Below are 21992 nucleotides of genomic sequence, written 5' to 3' on the forward strand. Positions count from 1 at the left end.
ATCCAAAAGAATAAAAGAAATTTAACCAAGGAAGTGAAAGACTTGTATGCTGAAAACTACAAAACATTGCTGAAAGAAATTAAGATCTAAATTAATGGAAAGACAACCCATGTTCATGGATTGGAAAACTTAATATTGTTAAGACTGCAATACTACCCAAAGAAATATACAAGTTCAATGAAGTCCCTATAAAAAGTCCGTCAGTGTTCTTGCAGATTTCTAAAAGACAATCCTCAAATTCTCATGGAATTGTAAGAGCCCCAAATAATGAAAACAATCTTAAAAAAGATCAAAATTGGACAACTCACACTTCCTGATTTCAAAACTTATGTAAAGTAATGGTGGTAGTGGTATAAGGGTATGTGTGTGTGTGTGTGTGTGTGTGTGTGAGTGTGTGTGTGTGTGTGTGTGTGTGTGTGTGTGTATCAATGGAATAGAATTAAGAATCCAGAAATTAACCCATAGGTCTATGGCCTGACACCTGTATTTTCTACAAGTGTCAAGACCACTTAACAGGGAAAGCAGAGTCTCTTCAAGAAATGCAGCTGGGACCATTGGGTATCACATGCAAAATAATAAAGTTGGTCCCCTAACTCACACCTTTTATGAAAATTAACTCAAAATATATAAATGATCTAAATATAAGAGCTCACAATCATTAAAATCTTATCAAAAATCACAGGAGTAAATCTTTATGATCTTGGATTTGGCAGTGAATTCTTAGATAATGTACCAGAAGCACAAGTAACAAAAGAAAAAATAGATAAACTGGAATTCATCAAAATTAAAGACTTTTGTGCATCAAAAGACATTATCAAGAAAGTGAAAAGATCAGATACAAAATGGAAGAAATTCTTTGCAAATCATATGAGTTACAAGGGTGTTATATCCAGAATATATAAAGAGGTCTTACAATTCAACATAAAAAGGGAAACAACTCAACTTAAAAATGAGTAAAGGACTTGAATATACATTTCTCCAGAAAAGATAAACAAATAGCCAACAAGCACATGAAAAGATGCTCAATTTCATTAGTCACTGGGGAAATGCAACTCAAAATAATGAGATACCACTTCACAAACACTACGATGGTTATATACATACATTATACGTATACGTATACACATACATATTTTAAAAGGAAAATAATAAGTGTTAGCAAGGATGTGGAGAAATTGGAACACTTGTACATTGCTGGAGGGAATGTAAAATGGTTTAGTCATGGTGGAAAACAGTTTGTGGCTTCCTCAAAAAGTTAAACATAGAATTACCACATGATCTAGCAATTCCATTCTTAGTTATATACTCAAAAGCACTGAAAATAGGTACTTAAGCAAATAAATGTATACCCTTGTTCATAGTAGCATTATTCACAATAGCCTAAAGGTGGGAAAAACCAAAAACGAACACATCAACAAACGAGTGGATAAATAAATTGTGGTAGACACTTACGCAATATCATGCAGCCATAAAAAGCACTGGTATATACTACGATGTATATATGCCTTAAAAACATTATGCTAAGTGAAAGAATCCAGACACAAATGTCACATATGGTTCCAATTATATAAAATATCTAGAAAAGGTATATCCATAGAGACAGAAAACAGACTGATGGTTGCCTGGGGCTGGAGGGAGAGGGAACTGTGCGTTATTTACAGTCTCCTTTTGGGGCGCTGACATGTCTGGAACTAGATGTGGTAGTGGCACACTGAATTGTGTACTAAATACCACTGAACTGTTCACTGTTAAATGGTTAATTTTACGTTGTGACTGTCATCTCAGGAAAAACAAAAACAAAAAACGTATATCCATAAAATTCAAACAAAGGAAGAAGGGGTCCATGACTTACGTTCGGGTGGGGTAGAATTTAGACAACTAAAATACTAATTTCAAGCCATGTAGTTTTTAAGGGTCTCTTAACTTATGCAGTGTGTATAACAAAGCATCTAAATGTTCACTAGTAACATGGCCATCTGACATTTTTAAATAGAACTTATAACTAAGAGCTGAAAACCACTTAAACAAGCATTTGTTGGATCAAGGTTATGAATGTTCAGAAAGCACACAGGATTGGCAGCCTTCTGGGGTTAGTCCCAGATTGGGCACCGTTTAGTTCTGGATAAGCTTCTTCAGCTGGCTGGGTCTTCGTTTTTTCATATGTAAAATGAGAGGGTTGGACAAGATCATCAGTAGGCCTCCTTTTTAGTTACAAAAAGTCTGTGCAATCTATTCCCCAAGACAGGATGCAAAAAGGCAAAGCCTTTGAGAAAAGGGCTATACTTCATTCATAAACACAGAGACAAATCTCACCTGCCAGTGATGGAGGTTGGAGAGAATAGCACTTTCTAAAGCAGCCAGGACAGGATGGTTTACAGATGAAAAATTAACCCCAATTCAAGCCACATCTGGAAAATTGGTGTCAAATATCAACAGCTGGGTACAAATGTTATTTGCATTTTTTGGCAAACATTTGATGTGGGTTTGGTGTGAGCAAGAATTCTCTCTCCAAACTATAATAGCTTAAGTGGAAAGCTTTGATAACTCAATGCATTCCTGGTAAGTGTGTTGAAATCTGAGTTTTTGACAAAAATACACCTGGAAAGCATAGTGCCTAAGGAAACAGTGATTAGTCACAAACCCCAGATACGAGACTTACAGTGATCATTGATGAAGAAATATTTCTAGCTCACAAACACAATGACAAAGCCAACAGCTACCCAATCTGCTCCCTGATTTTCTTATACTTGAGCACAACTGCTAATTTTGTATAAATATAAGCAGAAAAATAGCTTTTGGAAATCTTAAAACAAAGCCTATTTTCTGCCACTATCTACCCACAACCATCTGCCAGGTTTGGGATTAAAGATGACAGCAACCTCCTAAGGAAGCTTCATGGGGAAAACCAGTTTCTGAAGCTATAGGTCAATCATTTTAAGTGTAACTAAACTATTTTAGATTTCAAATCTGTTTGTTTAATAAGTCCAAGAGAAATAAAACTAAGTTTAGTGGTCACCACATTTTGGTTTAAAATAACAATAAAAAGAGTAAAAAATAAAAAAGAAATCTTTTGATTCTGAAGCTCTAATTGTTACTCATTCACTTATTTATTCAACAAGTATTTCAGCAACTACCATGTGCCGGGGTCTGTGTTGAGTGCAGGAAATACGATGGAGAACCAGTTCCTGCCATCACGAGGCTCATGAGGCAGATGAAAGGACTAGTAAGCAGACAAATAATTTAAAATATTTCCTTCATATCACTCACAGATAAAGGGACAGAGAATAACAGCGGAGGACGGCCACAGAGCACCTCTCTGAAGAGGGGACACCTGAGGCCTAAAAGATGAAAAGGAGCTAGCAAATAGGCAGAGAGGAGTATTCTAGGCAGAAGGAAAGTCCATGTGCAAAGGCACTGAGGCAGGAAATCATTCATTAAAGTCTGGACTGAATCCATCAGTGGGCTCAAGTGTGGTGAGGCGATAAAGTAATATGTATGAGTTTGGAGAGGAAGGCAGTGCAAGACACGAAAGATCTTACAGTCATGGTAGGATTTTGGGTTTTAAATGCAATGGGAAGCAGTGGGAGGGTTTTTAGGAAACAACTGAGAAAATCTGATTTGCAAAGGATAACATTTGCTACCATGTGAGTTGATTGGAAATGGGCAAGAACAGAAGTGGGGAGAAGCGCTGCTGCAGTGCAGAGAAAAACAGATGAACTCAATATATATATTGGAGCTCAGGTCAAAAGACTTGTCGGGAAAAAAAAAAAAAAGACTTGTCTAGGGACTGTTCCAGGTGTTGGGTTGAGGGAAGGGAGGAATCAAGGTGAGTCTTAGATGTCACATCTGAGATGGCGAAGACTGGGGCAAGCAGTGGTGGGATGGAGAGGTGGTGGTAACACATTTGGGAGCATGCAGGCGAAAGATTGCACATGGTAAGTGTGGGCATGTCTGTGAGACTTCCAAGTGTTGGCGTCAACAAAGCATTGGATATAGAAGAATGGAATTCAGCGTAGAGTTCTGGGATAAAGATAAAAATTTTGAAGTCACCAGATAAAGATAGTATTCAAATTCATGGCAGGGAAGAGTACATACAAAGAGAAAAAAAGCGAAGTCCCAAATGCTGTGTAAATGTTAGGCAAGAAAAGTTCGCCTAAGGCAGCTTCTTAAGGACAGTAACTTTGTCCCTGTAATCAAATACCACAGTCATATACAATTGGAAAGCATGTACTGACAGCCATGGTCTAAACAACCTGAAAGCATCTAACAGTGGTGGTGAATGAGCATTTGAAAAGTGGTGATTGGACCATCGCGGCAGGGGTGGGGAGGGACGACAATGCTCTCTCTGGGCACGCTGATGTTTGGGGGGTGATCTGGGAACTTAGAGTGCTTGAGATGGTAAGGTGTGAGGTACACTTATGAACTGCTATAAAGAATTTAAGCAGCCATAATTTTCATCCGTGATAAACTGCAAGACAGAATTATTTTTTAAAGCACACAATCTCAAAACTTTAAAGGAAGCATTTGTTATAAGCTTCATAATCAGCACTATTTCTAGTGGCTGTGAAGCTTGCTTAGTGAGAGGCACTCTCTGTGTGCCCTTGGAGCTAATGGGACTGGGCAAATAATTTAACCCTCCTTACTTCACAGCTAAGGAAATAAATCCTGAGCTTTTCCATAAAGTTACGCATCCATGGTCACAACTAATAAACAGAAAGATTAGACTAGTCATTCCCAACCTTAGCTGCAATCAACAAACACCGTCTGGGGGAGTTTACCAAAAACCAGTCAACCAGCAAATCACACAAGCAAAGAAAGAATTAAAAGATAATATACTGACTCACTTTTGGAGATCCTGATTCAGTCAACCTGGGGTGAGACCCACACATCTGTACTTTAAAAGCTCTCCTGGGGGGCTTCCCTGGTGGCGCAGCGGTTGAGAGTCCGCCTGCCGATGCAGGGGACACAGGTTTGTGCCCCGGTCCGGGAGGATCCCACATGCTGCAGAGCAGCTGGGCCCGTGAGTCATGGCCGCCGAGCCTGCGCGTCTGGAGCCCGTGCTTGGGCTCAGGCTTTCTGATCCACGCCCTCGTTGTTTTTTTTACCTCCTCACTGCTAAATCCTCATCACCTGTACTTCCTTACCTACCCAAACCACTCATCCCTTCCCCCCTGCACTCTACCTCTGCATGGTTCTTCTGAAGGAAATTAGAAACCCCTGGATCCAGATCTTCCTCCAAGATCACTACCAATCTCTTCCTCTGCCTCTTCCTCTCCCCACTTTCCCCTGGCCTCACGGACACTCAGAGTTTTGCTCTTCATACTTTTCCTCTTTCCATTCTACTTTTTCTCTAGCTGGTCTCATCCACTCCAGTTTCCGCAAGGTTTTTGTGTTGATGCTGGCCAGCAGGCTTAGCTCCAGCCTGGACCTGACCCGCTGCCCAACATCTAGGCCTGTGGGACTTAAGACTTACTTACAAAATAGCAAAATGTTTGCATTATAGAGTACTTTAAATCGTTTCCCTATATAAATATGTAGTTCCATTGAAGTTAATCCAAGGTATACTGAGATGGGGAGACTGGGCTGAGTGGGATGGAGTTAATTCAATTACACAGATGTGGCAAACACACACTACGGTGGCCCTATAATTCCTGTCCCCTAGTACCTATGTCTTTGTGTAATTCCCACCCCTTGAGTGTGGTCAAGGCCTGTGACTTGCTTAAGGTATAGAATATGGCAAAGGTGATTTTGCAGATGTGACTAAGGTCTTCAATCAGCTGACTGAGCTAATCAAAGCGTACCAGGCTGCATGGGCCTGATTATAGATGAGCCTTTCACAAAGGCCTACGTCTTCCCTGAAGCAAGAGACGTCACGCAGCAGAAACTGTCTCTTCCATTGCTAGCTTTAAAGAAGCAAATTCCTAGGAACTCTACAGCCGCAAGTAAGTGAACTGTCTACAACCTGAGGGATCTTAGAAGTAGATCCTCCCCTATTTGAGCCTCCAGAGAACACGAGAGCAGCTGCCACTCTGATTTCAGCTTTGTGCTGGACTCCTAGCCCACTCTGTAATATATGTGTTGTCTGTAATAGCTTATTACTCAGCAGTAGATAACTAATACAGACGTCTCATGTTAAAAGCTGAAATCCTGCATCTTGGCTATTCCTAATTTGGGCTTACCTGGCCACTGACCAAGATCTACTTATGAGCGAGAAGAGCACATAAGAGACAGCCATTAGTAAGACAGGAACTGTGTGTGCCCATGACCCCTGGTGGCCGTGGGACTGAGCAGAGGAAGTACACAGTGTTCTTCTATACGCTAATGGTTAAAGGTCTTCAACAATGGCAAATGTCATTGTTCTAGAATGTGCTATTTATCAAATCAACAGTTTGTATACGGCAGGTGAAATAATTTTTTTTGATTGGAGTAGAGTTCTTTTGTTCTATCAGTGGAAGATAACTGCAGTGATCCTAGGCTTTCCTGAGGATAACAGATGTTCACTCTGAGGGAGGCTCAACGTTCAGAGATACTTTATCATCTTCTTGACCTGCAATGTTACTCTAGTCAGCCAGCCAGGGAAGTAGGGGTTTTGTTCAAATATGCATTGCAAGAGAGGTTTCATGAGAATAACAAGACATCTTTAAGTATACACATAACTCTTAATCTTGATACAAGACCCCATTTCGAGACAGCCCATGCTTAAAATCCTGTGCCAAATAAATTACTGCTAAAGAAATATGTGGCTCAGTGTTACCTTCCTCTTCCCTGTTAAAACGTCAAGCTTTGCAGTAGGTCACAACTAAAAAGCTTAAGCCCATGTGTTTGAAATAAGAAACAGTCCCCTTTCAGACAAATACGAAAAGAAAAAGATGTGGTAGGAAGGTGCATAGGGTCTGATTTGGTATTGATCCTTTTGAATGGTGCTGGTAAGTCAATGGATACTGACAATGGCATGGAAGGTGATTTTCCTGGAAAGCAAGGGAGCCACCTGGGGAGGTTAAGAGGGGTAGGGGGAGATTTGATTCCTATGACATCAGAGCTGGCAGAGATGTCAGAGGTTATCTAATTCTACCCATCTGTCCTATGATACAAGTTGGGAAATATGAAGATGATAAAATCACCAGCCAATTAAATGGCAGAGAAGGGATTAAAGCCCAGCTCAACAAATTCTCTGATATTCTACTGCACTGTGATGTCTTGTTTTCCCCACTGATGCCTCCTCCAAAAAATAAGTAATTCTTGTGCCCTTCTGAGACTTGTAGTCACTGAAGTTGGTTAGAATTATTAGTTCTGCACAGGATAAGTTGCATTACATGATACAATTGTCAATATTTTACAGTCATCGATGACAGTAATGACTTTATAAAAAGCAGCTCTAGACTAACCATATGCTCAGCCTTAGCTCCCACATCATTTACTTCCTTGGTGAGAAATCAATGACACACGGGCCACATGTACACCTGCACCAAGCTTGGCAGGGTGGCCTCCTTTCTAGAGTTTTAGGAAATTGCTCATCTTACAGATGGGGAAACCAAGGTCCAGAAAGGGCTAAACTCAGCCACGTCCTGGCCCAGACCCAGCTTCCAAAGCTTTGTGCTGGTTGAGAGCTTTAGCACTTACCGGCTAGGTCTGGCAGACAGAGGAGGATAAACTGATAGGGCTGGGTTTGATTGATGGATGGCTAGAAGCCACAGGTGGATCTAATGCACTCAGTCTGGGAAGCAAAAAACAAACATTAATTGCCTGATGGTGTTAAGAGTGGAGGAGGTTGTTTTCTAGATGAAATTTAAAACTCTGCTACACAGATGCTGTCAATAAGTGGACTGAGAAGTACAATAAGTACTCCTTTGAAGGTGGTACTTCTTTCACATTAAAGATGGGAGGCAGTGGTTAAAAGTGTGGTGACTACCCGAATTTAATTCCTGGCTCAGTAACTTAGCTGTGTGACATAAGGCAAGTTACCTAACTTCTCTAAACTTCATTTTCCTGACCTGTAAAATGGGAAAAATAATAGTACTTTACACAATTGTTAGGACTAAATGAAAAACGTCACTGAGAGAGAACTCGACATGCTCCACGATGCCTGCTGTTATCATGCTGTGGTTAAAAGAAAAACAACTCTTGTGTTACAGAACATAATAATCAGAATTACTTGAGATACCCTTAACCTTTTGAAATGTAATAGTTTGTCAAGTTAGTGAAGGGACGACAAAACGTTTCAGTCGAAGGTGTACATACAGGTCAATAAAATTTGTTTGAAATACAGCATTATAGTCAAATACAGCAGTACACACTATGGAGCAATTTCTGAAATGTTACTACTTCTTACTACTCTCCCCCTGCCTCCCCAAAAAACAACCCTGGCAATAAACAACAAACAAAAAAACCCCACTAGGCACAGTTGCAAGTACCCTATTCAACATTTTTTTAGAAGACAGAATGTGTGTGTGTACTGTATATATTATTTATTTATTTATTTTCTGTATATATTTTTTAAATGTGTCCTCCAGATATTTTAATTTTTCCCTTGGTCTTCTGCAAAAGGAAGATATGTAACACATCTTCAAATATACTTAGAGCTTTATCTTAATATTAATCATAATGATGATCTTGAATTACCAGGAGAAAAAAAGGGTACTCTCTTTAGAAAGGCAGAAAAATACAATTTGTAACTATTTTTACCTATACTCAATTACAAGATATCCCAGCACATGAGAGTTACCCCTTTGTTTAAAACAAACAAACCACCCCATCAAAAAACACACTCCAAGGACCCTAGAAGCTTATTGAACTACAAGTACCAATATTAGTTTCATCAGAAAAACCAAGAAATGGTGGTGTTGTCCAGTGGAGGACCTGTGCAAAAATAAACTCTTCAATTTAATAATGTAAAAACAAATATGTCACTAAAGTTCTTGAAAAGCACTGGAAAAATGTGTGTGCAAGTAACTGAAATCTGTGAAACAGTTACAATCACCAAGATATGGAAGGCTTAATTTTTCTATTTTACTTAAAAAACAAAAACAAAAAAACAAACTGGTGATCAGTTTCTGATAAATTCTGGATTTGCCACATCTCCAGAAACTGTACAAATACAGTTCTTTGTTTTACTTATATTATTTATAACATGTGTATCACAAGGCAAATTTTCTTCATGCTTTACTTCAGTAAAATGGAAATAAAAACCTTTCTCCAAAATCGGCACTAAAGTTGTTTTGAGTTCTTAATAGCAAGGAGATACATCCAACTAAAAGCAGAATGAACACAGTCATACTACACATCAAATCAAAATTATTTTCTTTATATCATCAGCAATGAGTAACTCCAGAGGTAGTATGGAAGAAACGAGCATGGATCCTATCAGGTCACAACCAATGAAGAAATTAAATTTATTTTTTCCTATGGTTTTGACCATAAATTGCTTTACATATTCAGGACCTGAATAAAAACCACTCTCAGCAGAAATCCTGGTCCATTAAATCAACTGACATATCAATTTACAACTTTCAGGACTGCAGATATAAAAAATGTAAAGTATAAAATTATGAAGTTTGAAATGGTTTTAATCATATTCATTAAAAATATTTACATTTCCCAGTACTTACTTGACAAAACCCCTTGCAATATAATTCTACTCTAAACTTTTATTTATAAAATGAGGCTCATTTATGAGATTTCAATGAATGTTATACTGCAAATTACTTACATTCTGTAAAATATTTTAAGAACTTTTCATATCAAAGGTAGTTTATATTGGATTATCTGAAACCCAATAGTGCCCACAGATGAGCTTCTTATAATTCTTTTCATTAATGCTTGGAAAGCACTGTGAAAATGAAAAGTGCTGTTAAGTGCTATCATCTCCCTTAAATTTTAACTTATACTGTGTGCACATTGTGAAATAAACACATATGCAGCATGTCCATGTTTTGATATGTATTTTTATTTCCCTGCAGTTTTCACTTATCAAGAACAAGTAACAGGGAAAGTTGTCTGAACTAGTGCATAAACAAACATTCTGAAACACCACTACACGTATCTAATATACAAGAACCGTATAAAAAAAGTCACTAAAACACTACACTGTGAAGGTGTCCAACGCTTACAGTCAGACGTTTTCCAACCCGTTACTTGCCTTGTAGCCACAGGAAACCTCTCCAAAACTGAAAAGACAAAATCTTGCCACGACCCCCCCTCCCAGCACCCGGGATGGCTCGATATCTAGACCTCCAATGGTTACTGCAATCACACAATGCAGTACATACCTGGCAAAATATCCTTTATGTGGTGTGGTACAGGTAAAGCCAGTTAAAATATGCAGTCTTCAGATAAAATGTAATCCTTGAAAAATGTTCATACCTGCACAGTTTAAATGTGCTAGATGCATAATTTTTCCTAGTCCTTTTTTCTGTGTAATCATTTTTTATAAACTGGTATTATAAATAGAAATATACATTCAAAATATATGGAAAAGTGAGTTACTACATTAAATTTGCATGTATCGATCCATCCCTTTCCCCTGCACAGTAATAGAAAATACTATTTTGCCTTGAACTTCATATTTGACAGTGAAATGCCACTAAAGTATTTACCAAAAAGTCCATCTAGTCAAATTGTGAAACAAAATGAACCAAGTGAAAACTTTACAGTTCCTTTAGAAAAAAATTACAAGAATTTCATTTCCTAGCTATGAATCTTTAACTTTTTAGACACAAAGTTGGATTTATTTTTACAAGATACAAAATGTAAACATGGCAAAATAAATAGTTAAAACAAGTGATGCAGGATCCCATTTCATGCTCATGATCCCATTAAAGAATTATTTTTTAAAATCCATTCAGTTGCAAATTCAAGTGCAAAAGCATGATGATGAATATCTACTATTCAAGTAACAGAAATAATATTGATGATACAAATAAACTATATTACAAGGTAGTGATTTTCCCAATTTTACAAAATATACATCATATATCGATTTAACATCCGATATACTCTAGTCCATTTAGGTCCATTGTTACGCTCTGTGATCCACAGAGTGTCACCTTTTGCATTCAGCTGGAATATGAATGACTGCACACCATCAGCACAGGTCAAAGCCACATGTTTTAGGTTATGTCACTTCCATAGCTACTGTTGTCTCTGCTATTCCATTTAAACCCAATCTTTCTGGTTCATGGTTCTCTCTATAATAAGGCAAAGAGTAAAATAAACATTAATACTCTCTAGAATATGATGTGTATCACTTAGTATTTATAGATACATTTTTATGTAATTACAACAAAACACATACTGCAGAAGAACATCTCCCATTTTTATAATTTCTATACAGGAATGAGGAAACGTTTTCTTCAGCTAAAAAATCCTAGTAATTCCTAAGAACTTGATTATAACTATTTACTTAGGAAAGACAGTAATTTAACACAATATTTCAGTAGAAGCCAATGATAAATTACTTATGAAATATATAACATATGACAATCCAAGTGTTTTTACAATAGATGGAGCATATGATGCTCAAAAAGAATAATCATTTGGAGCACAATATTATTTAAATTATTTTCTACTATAGTTTAATTTTACAGGTTTACGGTCATGTAGTTATTAATCCACGCAAATCAATTTTTTTTATTCTCACGCATTAGTGTCACAGAAAGAAAAAATCTGAAATACATTATCATGGATTTAGTTAATTTCAGAATATTCTCAATTTTAAAATATACATAGAATAATTTACTTTCCCTTTGTGTATAATACTGAAGAAAATACAAATTTTGATTTGAAAACTAAAGCTCTGGAAGCTAATAACAACTCTAGCCTTCCGGACTGTCTACACTACAAAGAAGTAATAGAAGAATAAATTAAGCTTCTAAAATAGACTGATGTATTTTTTCAGTTTGATGGTTCCCAAGTTGATGTGGGGTTTTTTTCCTTTTTTTTTTTTTTTTTTTTACAGTTCTGATTGGCATTTAAACATCCTACCAGTGACCTCAAACAAATGATCTAAGTCACAGAGCTTTAGACTAAGCAGATATTCAGTATCTGTTGAAAAGCAAGTCAATCAATTGACAAGACATCTATTGCTTGAGCAGTTAAAAAAAAAAAAAAAGTACCTTTCCTCCCACAGGATAGCAGAAAGGGACAGAATGATACTTGAAACACACACAAACACACACACACCTTGCTATGCTGCTGATGGCACTGCTAGGAGTAACCTTTGGCACTCTGTCCATACTGGCAGCAACTGTGGCAAGTTTTAAGGCTGTTGGCGATGGTGCTGAAGTCCGTGTATTGATATGCACATTGACTGGAGAAACAACACTGACGTTATTGAGGTGCACTGCATTTGTCAGGCAGGAATTGTTCATGGGAAGTGTTTGAGGACTGCTTGTGCACAATGCTGGGATTAAGTGGTTTGTAGTGGTGTGGCCAACTGTCCTTACAAGTTGTACAGCTGAAATCCCTGGGCTGGATGATAAAGCCATGTTGGTGGAGTATAATGTTTTAGAGGTTCCTGAAGGAGAAGGAAAAAAAAAATCGTTCCATTCAAGTCATGAGACATTAAACTTTTTAAAAAATTAGGAGCTTAAAAATAAAAAGAAATGCAAACATTTGTAATCTAGTTAAATACCAAATTAACCTTCCACATAACGGCCGCTCCAAAGAGACCTTCTGATTGGTAACATATTCACCTGTTTCAACCCCAAAGACACCCTCTTTCTACTAGCCTACACAAAAGGGTTTGCAAAGTATTGTCCTGCCTCCATATTTGGAAACTGTATAATAGCACAGAGAGGTCCTCTCTGGAGATTGAGGGCAGGTGCAGATGAAGGTTGGACTTCCATTAGAATTTACACATGCAAGAACATCAGTAAGGAAGGGCAATCACAATCATGGGTGTATGTAAAAGCAAGAGGAAAACCCTAGGGTCTGAGCAGTAGTTGAGAGTTGATAGGAACAGCAAATCTTTGAGGACTCGGTAGTAAGCAGTAGAAATACGTTCACAGCAATGCTGTATTTCATGAGGAGGAGTCAGAGAAAGCAGGCCTGTGAGTACGTAAGACTGGGAAGGTAAACCCAATTTCCAATTTACTGATAAATTGTATTTCACCTTTTTATAAATGTACAAATGATTCAACGATGATGGTTAGCAATTAGCTCGATGTGTTGCCTAAGATGTGAGGCAACTGACAGTATGTGGATAAAACGAGGCAGGGTGAAGTGTTACATAGGTAGGAATCCAGTGGGTGTGGGAGGAAACAGGGAGCAGGCTCTATGTGAATTCTAGAAAACATCCAGCTATTCCACCATACATATCCATAGATATTATGAAGAGTCCAGATTGATTTCTTGTACGATGTTTTCCCTTGGATTTGAAAACCAAAAACCATACCTCAAATCACTGAGTTGCAACTTTGAGCTAGTAAGTATCACATGAAACAACAGGCTTACCTGAAGGCTGGACTACACCGTTTATGTTGTTGTGGCCAGTGTTCTGTTCCTTGGTTACCTCACTGCGACTTGGAACAGGTGCACTGACCACCGCAGATGCAGCAAAATGGGCGCTGGCTGAGTCAAGTGTTTTAGACATACAGTCAGAGGTGCTTGAGCCCTATAAAATAAACAAAATTAAACTCTCAGCTTTTTAGACATGAGTTCACGAACATGTTAAGAAATGAGCAAACTCAAGAGGCTGCTGCCTTTTTCATCTTGAACAGTTACAGGTGTTTAGGTTAAGAGATCTAGGACTCGATAGGCTATTTTCATCATATGAAACAGGAAAGCGACTAAAAACTGGGAAGCAATTATTTATGAGAAAGAGCTAGGGTAGTAAACAACCCAAACCTTTAATGCCCTATTCATGTTGCCAATAAGTGTTAATGAATGCCTTTAAAAATACTTGACAGTCTACATACTATGGGCAAAATGAAATAACAGAGATGACTAACAGTCATTTCTGTCCCAATGTAAAACTGTGTCTTAGCCTAATGTTTCAGTAGGTTGGACATACCTGAGATTCAGAAAAGGCAAACAAAGGCAAAGTTAATGGTCATATTCCTTTTGATTCTGTATTGAACTGCTTAGCTGTTACTAACAGCTTTTTAGTGGCTTAAACAACGTAAGTTTATTCTCATACAGTTCTGGAGGCCAGAAGTCCAAAATCAGTCTTAGAGGCTCTTATCAAGGTGTTGGCAGGGCTTTTTTTCTTCTGGCAATACAGTTTTATAAGGTATTTTTACTCTTATCCCGACTGTCAATCATTTAATGGTGCCTAGGAAAACCTCACCTAGTGGCAATTTTTTTTTCTTCAAGGAAATGTGATTCAAATAGGCAAAGGGCTATGTTGTCTGGATTTATGGCACAAGTCGAGACAATTACCTCTCAGCTCATGGGGCATGTTCACATGGCACTTAAATGCACAGGTTAGGAAGGAGTTAGGATAGTCATATCCTTGACAAAAATATTTCTGGGGGAGTAGGGGTGGGCAATGATGGTTCTAAGAGAATATAATCACTTCTATGAATTCTTAATAACCCTTCCAAAAATATGTACTTATTTCTTTCCTAAATTAAAAATACTATATTTGGCTCTAGTGCTCCTCTCATAAAATATAAACTAGTCACTTAAAATTATGTAAATGAACTGAAAAGACACTTAGGTTTGATCTCCAGAATCAAGAGTGGTAATGACAAGGTTATCTTCTGTGACCTGACTAAAATTTTCAAAAAAAGATATAATTATGAAAGAAAGGAATAGACATAACCATGATTAAAAGACAGGTTTACCTGTGCTTTTGGATGTGTCTGTTGCGAGGAATGCTGAGATTGCTGTTTCTGCTGAAGCTGAGCAAGTTGCTGCCTTTGCATTTGAACTAACTGCTGTTGATGAGTCTGAAATTGCTCTTCTGTGATACCCCCTGTCACTGGAAAAGGACATTAATTTTAGAAATACATATGTTTTAAAGTACCTTTAACAACACAAGTAGAATACAATATGAAGTTATTCCACGATTAAGATGAAAAGCAATTTCAAATCACAATATACATCAGCAGCAAAGAACTGAATAAAAACGACAGATCTTTCAGCCAAAGTGGCTTATGCTAATATCTATGACCTTCTAATATCACATGCTAAAAAAGTTCCTATATGTAGATTTTACTGTATAACGTAGTTCAAATATAAGGATTCTCCCTTTTATTCAGACTTAAACCATAGTTTAAGCCAATAGATTTGATGTCTAAAATAAGTCCTATCTATAAAAACATGGGCTGGAAATCAGAGAAGTGTTCAGCATCCTCGGATGTAATCAACTATGCTGTAACCAACTGTTAACAGTTACTAAATGTCAAATAAAAAGAAGACATTTAAAACTTTTATTTAAAAAATTACTTAAGAAAAGTTACAATAAGAAACACTTTTTTCAAAGAAATGTAAACAAACTTTCATTCACCACTGATATTTAAGGAGATCACTGATAAACTGATTTAGAGGACACAAAGCTATCTCCACAGAAGTCAGTATGTTACTAGAGTCACAAAACATTAAATCACATCAGAATACATGTACTACTAGAGTAATTTTACTCTATTTTTCTTTATTGCTTTCTTTCCTCTCTCCCAACTATTTCACTTAATCAACAAGTATTTACTATGTATGACGAAAAGTGCTGCATTAAGAGTTAAGAATGAATACAGGGAAAAAATAAATTAAAAAGAGGGTCCCTGCTACAAACTCCTACAGTGTAGTTGGGAAGAAAAGATACATATAAAGAAACACCAACTAATATGAGCCAACCTTTAAATGTAATCTAGCTATCTAATCTATATGACCTGAAGGAGTTTAGATAGGAGACTATACCTTCAACCTATGTTACTTAACTAGCCCCGTCCCCAAGTTCTCCATTTAGTAGGATCATAAATGAGAAATTAAAAAAAAAAATTTGATGGTAAATTAGACATATAACAAGTTATGCAAAGTACAGCTTATTTTCTATGAAAAAGGAATTAGGCCCCAGAGATGGACAAAGCTTTATATATACCTTCATTTCTGTTCTACAATGTTATCATTAAAATTAGTACTGGACTATCAGGAAAAAACAGTTCTGAGATAGCAATTTTATTTTTAGAAGATTAAAAAAACTGGGCCTATGATAGTGCTCACTCTAAAATTTTACTATTACCTGTATTTTTGAAGTACACATTAGTTATCTTACTGAATTACCAACAAAATCAAATGTCTTTCTTTGCACATGTTAAGTTCACTGCAAGTATTCTATTTTTAGATGAAAAAAAAATTTAATTCTAAATTTAATATCTTCAAAATGAAATGAAAATGTGAAGTATTCATGAATTTCCAGCTGTTTGAAAACCTTGGGAGAGATGAAAAATAGTTTATTAGATACAAAGCCAGGAAGGAAAATCTTAAGTTAAACCCAAATAAATCTGTTTAAGTCCTATGTGTATATATATAGCGTACCAATTCAAAAGAAATGGACTTGGAATCTGATGTATGGTCTACTCACTCAGATTCAGCGTTATGCTTGTCCAGAGCTAAGATTTATGTTGTGATAAAAAGGTGAGAATTCACAGTGGTTAATTTTAAGTGAGGAATAAACCAAATAAAGAGAATACACTTTTAGTAGCTATTTAAAAATTGAGAGAGAAATGAGAATCTTTTCTTTTTCCAAAAGCTTTTAAGTCAGACAATTATAAAATTTTACTAATCAGAATAAAGTATACATATAAATTACTAGAAAGAACAAATTGTATTCTTTTAATAAAAAAATTACTTTTGGTTAGTAGTCATTAGCTAACAAAGTGTTGGCCAACTAGAGGTATTCTACTTGCTTTTATAAAAAGATGATCACTTTATGTAGCTATTAAAAAGGGATGCTAATAAAATTTCCTGTTTTCTGGGGGGATATGTCTACTTACTGCCCTGACTTGTTGAAACCATTAATTTGCTCAGGAACCCCATCCTTTTCCCCATAGAAAACTCATAAAATCCCAACCAAGACGCAACTGAAATTACTCAAATTAATGTTCAAGTGTTGCCTAACTTTTTAAAACTCAGGCTGACTTTGATACCAAAATTCTCATCCCTGATTCTGTTATTAGTTGAAAACCACTGATATAAAACTTAATTCCAAAATATGGATATGCTTAAAATATTACATTCATTTTTTTCCTCTTCCCCCTCACCGCAAGCTCAGCATGTTGGATTCATTCTTGACATCTAGTTCTTTTTTTACTAAAAGGTGTTTTGTGCTTGAAAAATGCTTATGTTCCCCATTCAGAATTTTCTAGAGCATTAAACACTTTTAGACAAAAATAGCAATTAGTAATCATGACACAGAATTGGAACACATACAAAACATCCTCCCTAAATGACCTCTTTCATTTTGTTAGGGTGAGTGGAAAGTGGTAAGAAATGTATGGTTTTAATGACACAGACACAGTATTGAATTATCATCTTCAGGGTTGACTTACTAGTAGGTGGAGGATGGTAATGTGATTGAAAGCACCTTCTCCACTAATTATTTTTTCTTTCATAAATTACTGAAATACTTCCATAAGAAATTTATTTCTTACATTGGCTTTGAGTTATCAAGAGGCAAGCATTAAAATAACACCAGGAAAAGGTCATACTTAACAGTGTGAAGAAATCTCTTTAGGAATGAGATACAGAATAGGGGTCCAGCTATGAATGGGTGGTAGTGGCATAAAGGGGAAGTGGGAATGTATGAAAAGAGAAACGATATCTGCTTCTCTTGCTTAGGGCCAAGCCAAGTTCTTTCTACTAGTTGCTCTCATGAGTTGCTAGCTTAAAAGTAAAATCCATGCTGGTCATCCCTCTCCCCTACCCCACACCTCCAAGTCCTGTCAGTTTAAAAGGAACCACACTCTGATTGTTTTGTGAAGGCAATATTTCACTATTCCAGACAGACAGGAAGTGTTCCTTTCCCTAAGTAAGGAGTTTTGCAAATCTCCCTGGGTAACACATTCTAATAGGTCACATATTACAGAATTTCCCCTTTTACGTATGCAAATATGTCATTCTGTACATTAATAACACACTTGCATTTCTAAATATTTTGTGTATATAACTGACAGTCTGTTTTTCACTAAGCCTCTAACCTTTCTGGCTTTCTTTGTACCTGGCTCTTTACCTATCTTGGGTTTATCGGTCTGATTTACTCCTCAGATGAATCCATGTACTTTTTCTTAGAACACTTGTCACCATCCTTAGAATGTTGATTCTGTTTTCAAAGATCCTAGGCATCCCTCATTTCTCTCTTCACCTTTCAGGCATGTGGTTCCTATAAGGTGGTTCTGCTAGGCTGGTCCCTCATCACCTTTCCCTCTCGTAATCTGACAGTGATCCATCAAAAACATACTCTAGGCATCTCCACTAGATTTTACACTGCTGTATTGATTCTAAAGCCCTAGATCACTGTTCCTTAAACTTGGGCCCATGGAGAATATATTCTTGAGTACGTGTGAAATCTTTACAAGTATTTGTCAACTCTGTATTGATGTTTCATTGATAAACTAATAAAAAGAAAAATCTAATCAAAACACCTTCTGTATTTTCTGGATGACCACCCCACAGCAGAATATAAACATATGATTTTTGGGCTTGCACCTGCTGCCTTTTTAAAAGTCTTTTAACTTTTAATGCAGTGTTTCTCAAAGTGGGCTAAGATGATGAATTCTTGGGAAGCCATGAATTTTTAAAAACACTAGCTTAGACCAAGTTTTTGTAGCTTAATGAAGAACATCTAATGTGGTAGGAAAGATTATCTAAAAGTCGAAATGAATATATTATTCAGCACTTCTTCACCTACCAGGCAGGTCTTTGTTATAAAAGTTTTAATACATGCCTTGTTGAAGCAATGCTGACTATACGCAATTTTTGTTTGTTTTAAAAGCTAGATCTGGGGCTATATGGAGGGGGAGAGAGATCCTATTTTAAACCTTCTAGGTCATAGCAAGGAATCAGGTAAAAGTTCACATAAAAACACTGGAGCTACTCTGAGGACAAATCTTCCAATCCATGAAAGACGACATTACCTGTCCAGGACTACACATCCTATAATGTAACTAATGAATAAACTGAAAAACTGTGGGGATGATAATGAGGGTGAAGATGGGAGGTGAGAGGGTGAAGGGGGTGGGGAATGAGGAACAAAGGAGATGTGAAGATAAAGAAAACAGACTAAAGATCCATTTAAACTTCAACATCCAAGCTAAATAGTTACAACTGAAATTTTAATATTATTTCCTTTAGTGGTCAAGCTAAAATCTTTTAAACTCCTGAAGTCTGAATCCATTTCCTACCCTTAGAAGTGACCCTAACTAAAAAAATAAATCCTTGTGAGTACCTTAGCTAGTTGTTAAAAACATAGTTTTACCTTTCTTAAAACTTTTATGCTTGCAAACATTTTATGGCAGTTTTAAAAAGAATGGGAAAAGACACTGGAAAAATTAAAAACCAGGAATTTCTCTTGGAAAACTGCCCAAAATGTTGCTGATTTTACAAACTGGTAATATTAAGATATTTGAATCTGGTCAAAAGCTTCAAGAAGAGTTGCTAGTATCTATCTATTCAGTATACAATACAAATGAGAAAAGAAAAAACATGTTAACTTGCAACGATACTTTAGTCTAAACCAAGATTAAAAGTAAATTAATCCTTAAAGATGCTAAAAAAAAAAAAAAAAAGCAAATTAATCCAGCCCTTCAAGTCTGAACAAGCAATGCTACTTTTAGATGTGAAATATATTTGCTTAAGGTTAGGATTTAAGAATAGTGTCTCAAAAGAATAGTTAAATACTGCAGTTTCAAATGACTGAAAACTTTACCACCTATTTATATAAAGAATATAATATCTGTCATGTATAATCCATGTATAAGCTCCTTGAAGGTAAGGATTATTGTCTTCTAAAACTCTGCAACTTTTAAACACTTAACATAGTGCTTTGCATATATTAGATCCTAAATAATTATGTATAAACTTAATTTTCCTTGGTTATCCACTTGCTATGTTCAGCACGTCTATCTTTCCTTTCTGTCCTGGCTTCTATTCTTTGAGAAGAGATTTTCAATTAAGAAAACATACTTTTATTTAACAGTTAACTAAATGAAGTCTTTAGTTCTTACTAATAACTATGACACACAGTTCTATTTGTTTCCCTTTAAGTCCATTCAGTACCGTATTGAAAATAATAATTAGAATACGTTCAGGACACAGAGATTATGACTTGAAAAACATTAACTGGGTTAAGAACAACATAAAAGTAAGAAAATACTTTGCCATTGGCCCTCAAGTTCAAGGTTGTTTTTTTTTTTTAAAGAACTAAGGAACTTGTGATACAAATAAATATTATTGTCAAGTATATCAGGTTTCTATTTCTTTTTTTCCCCATTATTTATTTATTTTTAAAATTTTTATTGGAGTATAGTTGCTTTACAATGTTGTGTTAGTTTCTACTGTACAGCAAAGAGAATCAGCTATACGTATACGTATATACATATACGTATACATATATACATATACATATATACATATATGTATATACATACACATATACGTATATACATATACATATCCCCTCTTTTTTGGATTTCCTTCCCATTTAGGTCACCACAGAGCACTGAGTAGAGTTCCCTGTGCTATATAGTAGGTTCTTATTAGTTATCTATTTTATACATAGTATCAATAGTGTATATATGTATATATGTCAGGTTTCTATTTCTGATTAAATCCTTTATTTGCCGGGATTTCCCAGCTGTGAAATAGAAAATTCAGTACTTGACTCTCTGCCAGGTAACCGACGAATATCAGTCCTGTTACTCTTAAAGACATGCATGCTCTCCTGATCAAGTCCACGAAGAGTAAGCAGAAGGCAGAAGTGTTAGACACACAGATTAAAAGAAACCAAATATATGAAGATTCAATTCTTTTGTACATGTCCATCAAATATAAAAATATAACTTAAAAAAATTCCTATAACCTTCTCTTTAGGTAGAAAAGGAATTTCTATCAATATTTACTGAATTATAACTGAATCCACTTAAAATGATCTATCCAGAACTGAGAAACTATGTAATGAATATAACTGGTACAGGTGGGTACTTAAAACTGCCACAGGCGAACTCCCTGGCAATCCAGTGGTTAGGACTCCGCACTTTCACTGCCGTGGGACCAGGTTTGATCCCTGGTAGGGGAACTAAGTTCCCACATGCGGCATGGCGCGCCCCATACAAACAAAAATACTGCCATAGCTTTTCAGTTGTTTACAAAACTGCTGTTAAAAAGACTTGTTTCATTATGAATTTATACACCGTGCCTAATATTTTGAAACAAAAGAAATTTGTTAAAAACAAAACACCTTGTGGCCTCAATGACTAGAGGGTCATAGTTAGCAGAGAAAAAAACTTGAACAAAATCCTTTACTCTAGTAATAAATAATTAAACACATATTTGAAAGACCTGATTCTAAAACATTGATTCTAATGTAGCTTAGCTGTTGCTTAAACCTTGAACTTTTTTAAGGGAAGAAAGAAATGGTACTAAGTTGAGACATAGTACCATTACATAACATACATAAACATAAGGCAGGAAAAATTACACAGACCAAAACTACTATTTTTTTTCTGATGGTAGGGGAAAGGCAAAAATAAAAAAAGGCTTATTATCTACGATGTTAGCATTGCATATTTGTGATTTAAGTTCCCTGAGAAGTGCATGCATGCCTAAAATAATACTTTAAATGCTTATTTTATGCTGATATATGGTAGTGTCATAAAATTCTAGAACTGATTGTATGGAATTATTTACATTACATTCTGAATCCATACATACAGAGTACTGATGATACAATAACATGCGCAACAAACATTTTCTGGAAAACAGTCGAGTCACATAGATCTGGAGTGTATCAGGAATGTACAGTAGAAAGCTGCAAATATTTGGCCATATTCAACTTAAGA

General features: G+C 36.2%; 1 protein-coding gene across 1 annotated transcript in view; it reads right to left on the reverse strand.

The window, feature by feature from the left end:
• Window positions 1–9282: 9282 nt before the first annotated feature.
• The window catches only part of EPC2 (enhancer of polycomb 2), a 107566-nt gene continuing 94856 nt past the window's right edge, over window positions 9283–21992 (reverse strand). The window contains exons 11-14 of the mRNA XM_027131631.1: window positions 14784–14920; window positions 13450–13609; window positions 12178–12511; window positions 9283–11183 (exon numbers count right to left, since the gene is read on the reverse strand). Of these exons, the coding sequence (XP_026987432.1) occupies window positions 11111–11183; window positions 12178–12511; window positions 13450–13609; window positions 14784–14920 (704 nt within the window). The 3' untranslated portion in view covers window positions 9283–11110. The remainder of the gene's footprint in view (window positions 11184–12177; window positions 12512–13449; window positions 13610–14783; window positions 14921–21992) is intronic.

Source organism: Aethalodelphis obliquidens, unplaced genomic scaffold (genome assembly GCF_003676395.1).
Source record: "Aethalodelphis obliquidens isolate GAN/ISIS:26980383/991018 unplaced genomic scaffold, ASM367639v1 scaffold2, whole genome shotgun sequence".
NCBI classification, from domain to species: Eukaryota; Metazoa; Chordata; class Mammalia; order Artiodactyla; family Delphinidae; genus Aethalodelphis; species Aethalodelphis obliquidens.